At 42.4% G+C, this 12,188-nt stretch overlaps 1 protein-coding gene across 1 annotated transcript; it reads left to right on the top strand.

Moving 5' to 3' along the window:
* The first annotated feature begins 6,347 nt into the window (after positions 1-6,347).
* On the top strand, positions 6,348-11,348 carry LOC115734541 (L-ascorbate oxidase-like). The gene is made up of 5 exons (XM_030665389.2): positions 6,348-6,739; positions 6,892-6,984; positions 7,955-8,167; positions 8,942-9,139; positions 9,951-11,348. The coding sequence occupies exons 1-5, from the start codon at positions 6,434-6,436 to the stop codon at positions 10,920-10,922; spliced, it is 1,782 nt and encodes a 593-aa protein (XP_030521249.1). The 5' UTR covers positions 6,348-6,433; the 3' UTR covers positions 10,923-11,348.
* Positions 11,349-12,188: the final 840 nt, after the last annotated feature.

The following is a 12,188-nucleotide window of genomic DNA, read 5'->3' as shown; positions in this document are numbered from 1 at the left end:
GAAATTTGGGACCTCTTCGTACTGGACCTCAAGCAAGCGTTGCATGTGCGCGTGGTCACTTTCGTGAAAACTTCGGTCGGTAGAAATCTGAAAAAACGTGAACACGAACAATTAAATGAGTATTGCGTGAGTCACGAAAGTTTTTTTTACGCATTATGATTGTGTTTGTTTCACGAAAAATTTAAAATTCAAGAAATACTTTCAGAAAAATGATCGGTTATATTTCTCAAAGAAATTAGTCAATGAAAAATATTTTTACTATAGATAACAATTTATGCCTAGTTATTTTCACGGGTGATGAACATATTATTTATTCGTTCTTTTTTTAGCGATAATTTTTTGAAATTTTTTTTCTAAATCTTGAATTTTCCGCGAAACACACGCACATTACAAGGATCGTGCTTGTTTAACATTTAGAAATAGATTGTTATCAACGATAAAACATGTTCTACTGACTAACGATTCTAAACACACAAGCTATCCTTTTACGAAGAATATTTTTCTAGTCAAACGGAATATGAACAAGAGAACTTGTTACTCTGTCGCCTTTAGAATGCGAAAACGAACGGAACTTAAATAAGAACAAAGAGATCCATGGAAGAAGATCCTCTTCCTTTCCCATTTTCGCAAGGAAATGAGGATCTGGATCCGGAAACATCACGAGTGTCTGGACGAATCCCTCGTCTCGTGGATTTGGAGGGAGACGGAAGAGTACGACGGCTCTCCTCCTTCGGCCTGTCAAATCCAGCACTTGGAAAGATTAACGTGTAATGCTGAACAACGTCAGGAAGCGATGCTGGGCAGAGCCCAGTCCGAATTGGGCGCCCAACGTTCCGATGGGCCGAGCCCAGTCCGAATTTGACGCACAAGGTTTCGATGGCCCAGCCCATTAGTGGTTCAGCTCATTTGTAAGTTCTAAGTGCTCTTTTAGATGTGTTAACACCAAAAAAATAAAAAATAAAAAATGATCATGCAGTCAATGAGCGCTTGCCCGGCATGAACGAGAATGAACATGAGAACGGGGCGCGAGCATAGACAGTCACGTGCACGGCACGTGAATTGCAATATGCATATGTCAGCTTAATCGACAAACGTAAGAATTAACATGTACGAATTACAAACATCGATATACAACGGCACCACATGTTCAGTTGTCGAAATACGACGGCGAATGATTGACAGCAGCTGATATGAGCACCGATGATGAGTATTCAATGAAAGAAATTCGAAATTCATATGCCGTTTTGAAACTTAAAATCGGCAAGAATATTGAGGCCAAAGGCGCAAGTTTCGGATGGAACAATTACCTCTTAAAAGCGAGATAACCATGGCAACGAGAAGACAAGTCGTGGAGCAGTTAACACGTAGAAAGGGAAGACGTTCGAGAACATGGATGCAAGATTTGCGAAAATACTTTTCTTGGGAGTATGGGGCACGCGTAAGGCCACCATTGCTACGAGAGAGGAGATCATGGGACAGTTCACACACTACAGGAGCAACTGTTCGAGAATATGGGTACGAAACTTGCGGAAACATAGGAGTGTGAAGATAATTGATGGAAGTTACACGAGGAGATGAAACCGCAAAAAACCGTCACAAGGTACTTAGATCATTATAAATCAAGCAAATTTTTTCTTTTATCTTTACTCACTCGATCATTCTTAGTTACAACTTTCAGATTCGCGTCGTCGATTAAATTCCGACGTGTGTCTCCTCTATTTTGACGTTGTGTCATTGATTAAATTCCGGCACAGTGCTTTTGTGTCCTCAAATTGTGCCGCCGATTAAATCCCGGCAAAGTTTGTTTACATTCGGTTACTTTATCTAGTCCGTATTATCAAATATTATTGTCGATTAGATTCTGGCACGAGTTACGTCCGTACGTTCCTGTTCAAATTAAATTGGTTGTTGTTTAATTTCCAGAGACACTTCTTATCCGGAATTAGCCTAGGTACCTCACCCTCTTTAATTAAAAGCCGAAGAATGACTTCCGGTGAAAGACACTTTCTTGCGGGAGACATTTCTGGTGAAAACATGTTGAGCAAAATGTCTCCAGCCAAAAAAGCTACTCCTTTTTCCTCTTCCATTTGGGCAATTCATGGGGTCCTGATGAGTGTGTGAGCGTTGTGTAAAATGTAAGGTATTATTGATGGTCGGGTTGCATCGAAAATTGATGGTAGCGCTTGTTTTTGAAGCATGTTGACTTTAGCATCATTCGTGACACATTCGATTCGATGATGGTCGAATCGTTGTGAGTGAGACATGTACTATGAATGGTTACGATCATTCATAATCTTAGCGCGCCAATTACATCTGCGGAGGTGGGAGTTTTGTTCTCTAAGCAACCGATCAGCCAACGCGAAAAGCTCGATTCGACTCGACACGATTCGTTCTCGAATGATTAAAGGGTCTATGTGAAAACTGCAGGTGATGATGCCAAAAGGCCACGACTCACGACTCACGACCACTCAACTGTGCTCCAAATCCGACCGCGACTCGTGTCTTTTAAGTCAACCCCCCACTCGCAAAGCACGACAGGACAGTGCAACGATCATGGATGGAATGGCTCCTCCTTAATCAGCAAACGTATGAACAAATTGGTGGTACCGGATCCTTGTGTTTGTGCGGCAAGGGCCCGACAAAACCACTACCAATACCACAAAGGGCTGCGTACCAGGAAGGGCGTTGACTTTTGTTCTCCTGTTTCCCCATTGTGGATACACATACACGCGAGGGCAACTTCTTGGTTGTGTATGATTTACTCCATTACAATGAGAGAGGGTGGACTCCAGGGATTCGGCATGTGTCCACCGGCAGCCCCGATGGTATTAGGTCCCTTAAACGTAGGATATACCTACTTGAAGGCGGTTCTACATTGAAAGGTGACGCCACTCTTACCAAAGAAGTCAAACGGGTCGGTCGGGTCGAATAAAGTTTCCCATTTTGAACTATTTCCACACAGTACAAATCTACCGACTCATATCCGACTGGATAATCCGGACCCATATTACAAAAACTTTCATATTTAATTTAATTTAGCAAAACGTATGTATGATTAATAAAAATTGCATTACTAAAACACTATGGACAATTTTATAATTAAAAAAATTAAAATAAAGAAATTGATTTTTAAGATAGTTAAGTAACCCTTTTATGATCCATTTAAAATTCATTTAAGACCCATTAAATTGTTAGTGACTCGTTTATGACCCATTTAAATTTATTAAGTAATCTATTTATGACCCACACTCTTGAATATGGGTTTTGTTAACACACCTTATTGGAAAGGAGGACGACTTATCCACTATACAAAAAAAGAGTAGCTATTTGATTATATGGCGGCCCAACTGCTGCCTAGCCAGTAACCGCCCAGCGGCGGCAAATGTTCCTACTAAGGAGAGGAAATTCCTATCGAAAGGATAAGCTCAATACGAGTTTGCATAAGACATCACTGCTCTAGCTACCAAGCTCATTCGCCCCCGTATCACTTATGGAAGCATCGGATGGTCGATTCGAGTCACAAACCCGAACACTTTTAACTTTCCTCAGGTGTGCATGTCAGTTTCTTGATCGGAGCTCCGTGAGACCATATTTGCGCCGCGTCATCTATAAAACTAGTCAGGTGCTCTAAGAGCTTCAGACATACAACAATACTACAAAATAATTACTACCCGATTATCATTCAAGAACGAGAGTTTTAATATTAAGAATCTCGAGGCTTCTCATCAATTTTATAATCGCGTTCATATTGTCGTGCGCCTCAAAGAAGCCCAAGTGTAAAGAAATACGTACGAGCTGTCAAAAAAATAGGCAAATAAAAGTACATTCGATGCTTGTGCTTTGGTTCCTTATGATAGAAATCCAAGCCAAGCTCTTGCCAGTTTGAATTATTATGTCACTTCTCGACCACAGAATCCTTTTGCCAGATGTAAAACGTTCGAACGCGCGACAACAATTTGCTGTCCCATTATCTTCACAAATCGCTTTTTCGTCTCTCCAACATTGTTTAAGGTAAACAAGACAACGCACTATTCTTTTTTAACTTAATATATGGTTGTATTTATGATCAATATTTTGAATCCGGTTCGATTGTAAACGCGATTCGGGAAAAGTGAACCGGATCAGTGGCCATCTTCCTTTGCCAAGGTGTAAAGAGAGTCCGTGTTCTTCCCACTACTGATAAAAATCATAGTATTTCTAATGAATTTCGGGGGACGGATTCCCAAAAAAAAATAAATAAATAAATAAATAAAACTTCAAAGCACGCATGTTCAAGGAGTTACGGTTGATTGAAAGCACGAAATTCCTATCGATGTTTGAATTTTTCGTGTACCATGCCGAGCTCATCACACTTTACACGTGCATTAATTTGCAGAGTTTTATGTTTGTGGAATGATGTGCGTGCATATTAAACATACCACTAATCCCACATTGAGTAATTTATGGGGAGTGAACAAGTTAATTAATTCAATTGATTCACTGTTCGATAGTTTGGATAATCGTGAACTATATCGGTCGGGGCCCATTTCCCGAATCTTCGCCCACAAGCCTATACAGTCATCTCGTGAACCTACCTCAAACCGGTCGGGTAATATGTCGATTCGGTCTAGTTCCCGAATTGAATCATCTAAAACTGGTCGGGTAATGTCGATTTCGATCTAGTTTTCGAATTGAATCATCCGAAACCGATCGGCTAATGTTGCTTTCGGTGCCAATTACTCGCTCTTAAATGCAATAAACTTTCTTGCGATCATGGTTTCATTTTCCTCTATCCATGATACTTAACCTTAAGTTGGATATAATCAAACAAAATGTCAAGCTAGCACAAGAAATTTGGCAAGTTTCAATAATTCACTCGATGATATATCCTATTGACTCTCAATATTTACTCGACATATATACAATAAATTCTCCTCACGAGTGACGCCTATAATTTTTATCATCACTAAAAATAATGTACAATCAACCACATTTATCCTTATCCGTGATACCTAACTTGAATTTAATCGGACAATAAGCAGGTCTAAGAGTAAAAGTTTCTATTTTCATCCTCCTTCACTATCGCTAGCCAGACCTACACGGTACAATGAGCCGCGTTTGCCCTTATCCATGATACCTTAACTTGATTTTGGTCAAACAAATGTCTAGTACATGAAAGTTGTCTGACTTTCAGAGGTACAATGAAAGAAAGGCATAGTTTCTTGGGCAAGAGGGAATTTCATGTTGCTTCCAATTGGAATCAAAATCTATATTACAATGTGAACGATGTCTATTGTTCACAATGTGATGGATTCGAACATTGCATCAACCATTATCGCCGGGTGAATCAATGAATTGAATCTTTCGTTCGACCAAAAAAACAAAAAGTCTCTATAGTCTTTGTGGTCCTTCCTCATTGCTAGAATTGTACACTGAATCATGTTTTCCCCCATATATCCACGATGCTTAACGTACAAGAAAACTTGCTCTCTTCCGCCCTCTTTGCCAAGTTTGTCTCTTGACGCATTAATGATTTCAAAAATCGAAAAAGCGGGGTCGAGATAGCGACATGGTCCCCGAGCTTGGGGTGAGCTCCCTTTCGAGACCGTGGCTCCGGATTTTCTGGCATTTGGTTCGCTTAAAATAAACTAGTCAAGGAAGAAATTTTCCACCAATGGAAAAAAACCACCTTCAAAAGTGGGATGGCCGGCTCTCTATCGGCAATCTTTGACCAAATGACGACGCAGAAAATCAAATGAGATTTTTCCCACCAAAAGAAGGTAAATATATTTCAGTTTATTTTCAAGTCTCGATGAAATACCGAAAAATATTCCTACTTTCCTGAAAAATGACTTTCCGAAAAGTATTTTTCGAAAAACGCCACATTTATCGCTAAACAAACGCATAAGATTAGTGTATCGTTGTCGCTAATCCTTTACTCCAACCCTGATCCAACGGCCACAATCTTAGTATATGTTATGTTCTCACGTGGCTTTGGAGCTCCAACCCAGATTTGCTCGCACGAGGACATCATAGGCAGCAGAGAGTAAACCCTTGACCGAGGAAAACAAATGCATTTTGTTTGACGTAATCGGCTGTGGTTAATCTCCCTGGGACTACTCAACAGGACTAAGATATGCGGGCCTACTTGTCTGCTTAACTAAGGAAATTATCCAAAGAGAAAAGGAAAATCTTCTAATCCTCGTTGATTAGCGACGCCTCCATCGTGCATGCTTCATCTAAATATTCCATCCTCACATGAAGAGGCAATAACATATTTAAATTTGGCACGAAGAATAGTTGTCCGAGCAAATTTAAAAAGCTCGACAACCCATGTCTGTGTATATATATATATCTGCTCACCCACCCACCCACCCACGGCGAATAGCGTCCATTGTCCCGTCCAGCTCCCAACTCACTCTTGCTTTCCTACAAGTTATTACATTGCTATCCGATGGTCGGCCCGGGAAGCGAATCGAGGCTGCCGAGATCAGATCTAGCGGCCAGATGGTGCATTGTGATGCTGATCTCAGCGGTTTTGGTTGGGCCGAGCACTTGTGCCGCGAAAACCAGGCACTTCAGATGGGAAGTGGATTACAAGTACTGGTCTCCGGACTGCGTCGAAGGGGTGGTCATGAGCATCAACGGGCAGTTCCCGGGGCAGACCATACGGGCCGTGGTCGGCGACACCATCTCTGTCGAGCTCACCAACAAGCTCAGCACGGAGGGGGTCGTTATCCACTGGCATGGGATCAGACAGGTAGGTAGTTAATCTGTTTAATCAACATGTTTGTCTATCCCCCCTCTCTCTCAAGTTTGTGGACGAATGATGGATGCTTGGAGTTGAAGTTTGAGAGAGAAAGGCCAGAGTTTGATATGATGATTTGCTCTTCTGTTTACTATATTGGTCAGCTGGGGACTCCATGGGCAGATGGTACAGCCTCCATCTCGCAGTGCCCCATCAACCCTGGAGAGACTTTCACTTACAGATTCAAAGTTGACAAGGTTATTATTCTCTCTCTCTCTCTCAACCTGCTCATTGGTAAACTTCCCTACTGAGAAAAAGTTACTGTCACGAGTTTGCGAAAGAAGAAGTGTATTTTGCTTCCGAAACTACTACGTCAACCCTTTGAAAGACGCATGTCATTTAGCAAGACGAGTCTGTATAAACAAAGCTTTACACAAAAACTACGCACAAACTAAGTACTTCGAACAGAAAAAACTCACATGGCTACGTGGGTTGTTGATTTGTTTCAATAATGCAAGTTGACATGGGCTCATGTCACGACAGATCACTTAGTTCTGTCGAGTAATAACAAGCATTTGTGCGCCGTCGTTTTGGAAATATGTCTACGCCGACACCATGATAAAAGAGTGTAAACGAAGCTTCCGGAGGATTGAGCGGATCAATGAGTAAGATCCATCTGAAGTGCCTGGTCTCAAGTGCTTGGCAGTTGGCCCCAACCAAAGCCACTGAGATCAGCACGACAACGCGCCTTTTGGCCACCACTGGATCTGATCTCAGTGTCCTCACTGTGTGCCTGAGTCAACTGGTGGGTCTGACCATTGCATATTTGATGTAATAAGCTTACACGAAACAAAGAGAAAGTTGGGAGCTGAACGAGACAACCAACGCTGTTCGACCGTTGGATAATGAGGTATCCCAGCATGTTTTAATTTGCTTGGACCATTGTTCCTTGTGGAATTTTAATGTGACCATCCCCCGGTGAAACCACTAAGGATGTTTGGAAGTCGGAACCTTGCAAAAACATTGTTTAATCACAATCATAATGCCTCGCGAAGGCGACCGATGTTTTGAGAAAGTCATTTCTAGTGAATCTCCTAACCCTATCTATAGAGGAGGAAGGTTCGGAAATGATCGGATCGGGATCTGTCTTTTGACTCCGACATAGCCTAGATTAAACGATGAATAACTTTCAAAACATTGAGGAGTTGCTGTGACGTTGGTTTGCAGGCGGGGACATACTTCTACCATGGGCATTACGGGATGCAGAGATCGGCGGGGCTGTACGGGTCGCTGGTAGTGCAGGCGGGAGAAGGAGAGAAAGAGCCCTTCCGCTACGACGGCGAGTTCAACCTCTTGCTCAGCGATTGGTGGCACAAGACCGCGCACGAGCAGGAGCTCGGCCTCTCTTCGGTTCCTTTCCGTTGGATTGGCGAACCTCAGGTAACCCTAAAAGCATACACCTCATGATCATAAGGCTAGGTACATTTTTTTTTTTTAAGCGAAGGTTACAGTGGTATATGATTTAAAGAACCAACGGCCACTACTTTGAAACGTGCAAGTTAACTAGTATATGATTTAATGGGCAATTGCCAGCTATTGTGGAATAAAATACTCAATCCGACAGCCACGCCCTACGACGACTTGCTTTATTTTTTTAAGGATTCATCCGGGAGATTGAGCCGTGATACTCTTCCCCACTACACGATAAGTCACTTTAATCTATTCGTTGCAGAACCAGAAACCAAGGAGACGAGACGACCGTTGTTGGTTTCCAAGGTCACCAGTTGTGTTGTGTCGATAGTTGTTGGAGATGGTTTCTTTATGAGATCATATCTCTAAGCGAAATTGTGGATAACGAACGTCAAGTCCGAATATCAACATACGCATGCAAACTTCTCTCTGAGACTATATTAGTAGTTGAGATCAAGCCACGGATCTGCTCACAATTAGAGCTTAAATAGACAAAGTCGGGCCAAAATCCCAATTTTGGTGCTATCTTTTTTTGAGAAATGTTTTTCTAACAGTATTGTCTTAACCGTAGATCCTCCTACCATCATCAAGTGTTTTGCATAAAGCACTCATCGATTGAGAGATCGTGTGGTCATAAATAATTAATAGTACTGTTAGACTGTTAGGCTAGAGGCTCCCATTTTTTTTTTCCCCACTGTTGCTATCGAAGTTATTTACCTAACAAATAATGGGTTTTGGATTCAGGCTCTGCTGATCAATGGAAGAGGGCAGTTCAGTTGCTCTTTGGCCGCAAGCTACAGCAACTCCACGTCCGCAGCTCAGTGCAAATTTGGAGGGGGTGAACAATGTGCACCTCTCATTCTTCCTGTGCTCCCAAACAAGACTTACAGGCTCAGGCTGGCCAGCACCACCGCCCTTGCTTCTCTCAACTTGGCCATTGGGGTACCCCCCTTCTCTCTCTCTCTCTCTCTCTCTCTCTCTCTCTCTCTCTCTCTCTCATGGTATATGAAGAATCTTACACAAGATCTTTGTGGGATAATATGATCATAATTCCATTTTGAAATACATTGTGATTTTCGAAACGATTAGGATCATCTAATCAAATGTAGGTTTTTAGGATTGTACTCATGATTGTAGCAACAATAGTCATGCACATCTTATCTTCTTCGCACTATGAGAATGAGTCATTAGGAATCACAACAAACGATGTATAACCAAAAATTATAAAAAGAGTCTTAAACATTTCGCGCTTTTGCTAGTTCGGTCTATAATCAATTTGTCTCTGCTTTTGTTATCCTCGATTACATGATTCATGACAATGGCATCGATGGCTTCCACCTGGAGATATCTCTCTTTTAGAGATATGCTAGGTTTATAACGACTAATCTAGAAAATCGATTCATTGACTGATGCGTTCGATCGTGTAAGCTTTCGAACAAATAAGTAGTGTTTAGAAAGTATAAATAGCTTACACTTCACTTAGTAAGTAAAATCACATCATAGAATTGTTTTAGTAGAAACATGGGGTATATAATTTAAAAGGGAAAATAAGAAATTCATTTAGGAAAATGATGCTTTTATGAGAAAATGGATCCTTTTTCCCCATAGAAATGCTTAAAAATGAAAATTGCCCTTGGGACAATTGTGAAAATGTTAGTCGAAAAGTAATTCCACGAGGATTATTTTTAATTCTTTATTTTCACAAGTCAAAACAGATCACGAGTGATAAATTATTTTCTTTCGTACTTGTCAGGGTCACAAGATGGTGGTGGTGGAAGCGGACGGTAACTATGTCCAACCTTTCACCGTTGACGACCTCGACATTTATTCCGGCGAGACCTACTCCATCCTAGTAACCACCGACCAAGACCCACGCCAAAATTACTGGATCGCCGTTGGCGTCAGAGGAAGGCAGCCCAACACCTCCCAAGCCCTCACCGTCCTCAACTACCGCCCCAACTCCGCCTCTAAGCTCCCCGCCTCACCGCCCCCGACCACCCCTCTCTGGAATGACTACAACCACAGCAAGTCCTTCTCCTCTAGAATCCTCGCCCTGGCCGGCTCCCCCCGGCCGCCGGCGACCCACGACCGCCGGATCTTCCTCCTCAACACACAGAGCAAGTTCAACGGCCAGACCAAGTGGTCGATCAACAACATCTCCCTCTCGCTCCCGCCGACGCCGTACCTCGGCTCGATCAAGTACAACATCCATGGTGCCTTCGACCTGAGGAGCCCGCCGGAGAGCTTCCCGGCGGACTATGACGTGATGCGCCAGCCAGCAAACCCCAATTCCACCGTGGGGAGCGGACTCTACACGCTAGGGCTCAACACGACGGTCGACATCATCCTCCAGAACGCGAACGCCCTGTCGGCGAACACTAGCGAGATCCACCCGTGGCACCTGCACGGGCACGACTTTTGGGTGCTGGGCTACGGAGAGGGAAAGTTCGCGGCGGAGGACGGCGACAAGAGGCTGAATCTGAATAACCCGCCGCTGAGGAACACGGCGGTGATATTCCCGTACGGCTGGACCGCCTTGAGGTTCGTGGCGGACAACCCGGGGGCTTGGGCTTTCCACTGCCACATCGAGCCGCATCTGCACATGGGCATGGGGATCGTGCTCGGAGAAGGATTGGACGCGGTGGGGAAGATGAAGATACCGGGCGGGGCTTTCGCCTGTGGTCTGACGGCGAAGATGGTGGCGAACAACGACGGCCATAGCTGAGACATGCCAAACGGCCACAAAAGATAATATTGCCAAATATCGTGTGGGGTTTGACAAGTATAGATTACTATTAAAGTCCTAAGTTGAAGAATTGCATTATTTGGAAAAATTAATTTAAAATATTGGTCTTTAGATTGAGTTTAATTGACGAGATACGTCTTCGGAATTTATTTTTTTTCATGGTGGAAAAAGGAAAATCTCTGTGGATCGAGATTTTCCGTCACGCATTTTCCCAACTAGGATTGAGTTCTTTTTTTTTTTTTTTTAATAGTAAAAAGAAAATGAGTGCTGAAAGTTTTTTACGGGGAATTTTTGCGAATATAGTCAGGTCGATGTTGTAATTTGTAATTTATTTGGAATTTGGGCAATTGAAAGTAGTAAAATTTTCTTATAGCTCTGTGAAGAATATTCATACGAGGCTTTTTTCCTCTTTAGGCAAAACACGATACGTAGAGATAAATCTAATTACGGGTTAGATGCGGATTTAATTTCTTTGCTCAGGCCTGTCCCGTCATTTTAATTTTTCAAAGATTCATAATATTCTCTCTTTGCAAGACGGGCCTAGCTCGGGCACAACTGGACCGGTCCAGGATTTATAACCCGGTGCCGCGCCTGGCCCAAGCATGTCGGAAGTGAACTTCGAGCCCATCCATGAGTTGTCTGGCCACTATTGGATCTAGAAAATGATGACGTCAAAAAAAAAAAAAAGACTCTTAAATATATGGTGAGGCATGAAATTAATTCCTCAATTTCTAAGTTTGTAATGAACAGGTCCAACCGTAAATTTACTTGTTTGAAACAAATTAAGTTCCCTTCACCTGCCCGGGCTTTTTCTATAATAATCATTTAATCCCCTCGAAAATGAATGATTCATTTTTGCGACGTCTCAAATTTGGTGTCACAAATAAGAAGTCCGACGAAATTATCATATAGGCCGAGTACGACATTGGACACCGCAATAATCATTTCAAGAATCCTGAATTCGATAGCGAAAGAACTTCTTGGTTTGTTTTATTGCATTGGTTGGATGATCTAAGAACACTTTAGCTAATTCTGTTCAAGCATGATTCATGTGTCGATTATATGTGAAAATAAGATTCAGTACAACTTGTGGGATTGATAGAATATTTCAACAACCTTTAAACAACCGAGTCTTCATGTCCCCGTGCAAAGGGAAAATTGTCCAAATAGTCCTAAACCTTCGGCGATATCGGATCAAAAGTACCTGGAAAAACTATCCTAGGAAGGACTCTAAGGAAAAGGGAA

The sequence above is a fragment of the Rhodamnia argentea genome, chromosome 6, assembly GCF_020921035.1.
Source record: "Rhodamnia argentea isolate NSW1041297 chromosome 6, ASM2092103v1, whole genome shotgun sequence".
In the NCBI taxonomy this organism is placed as follows: domain Eukaryota; kingdom Viridiplantae; phylum Streptophyta; class Magnoliopsida; order Myrtales; family Myrtaceae; genus Rhodamnia; species Rhodamnia argentea.
Note: the sequence above shows the minus strand (reverse complement) of the source record. Positions and strands in the feature narration are given on the sequence as shown.

Bases quoted from the DNA above. Each gene is read 5' to 3' on its own strand.
- LOC115734541 (XM_030665389.2), top strand. From the start codon at position 6,434: ATGGTCGGCCCGGGAAGCGAATCGAGGCTGCCGAGATCAGATCTAGCG. The intron at 6,740-6,891 runs GTAGGTAGTTAA...TATATTGGTCAG, and splicing joins ACTGGCATGGGATCAGACAG to CTGGGGACTCCATGGGCAGA. The intron at 9,140-9,950 runs GTACCCCCCTTC...CGTACTTGTCAG, and splicing joins CTCTCAACTTGGCCATTGGG to GGTCACAAGATGGTGGTGGT.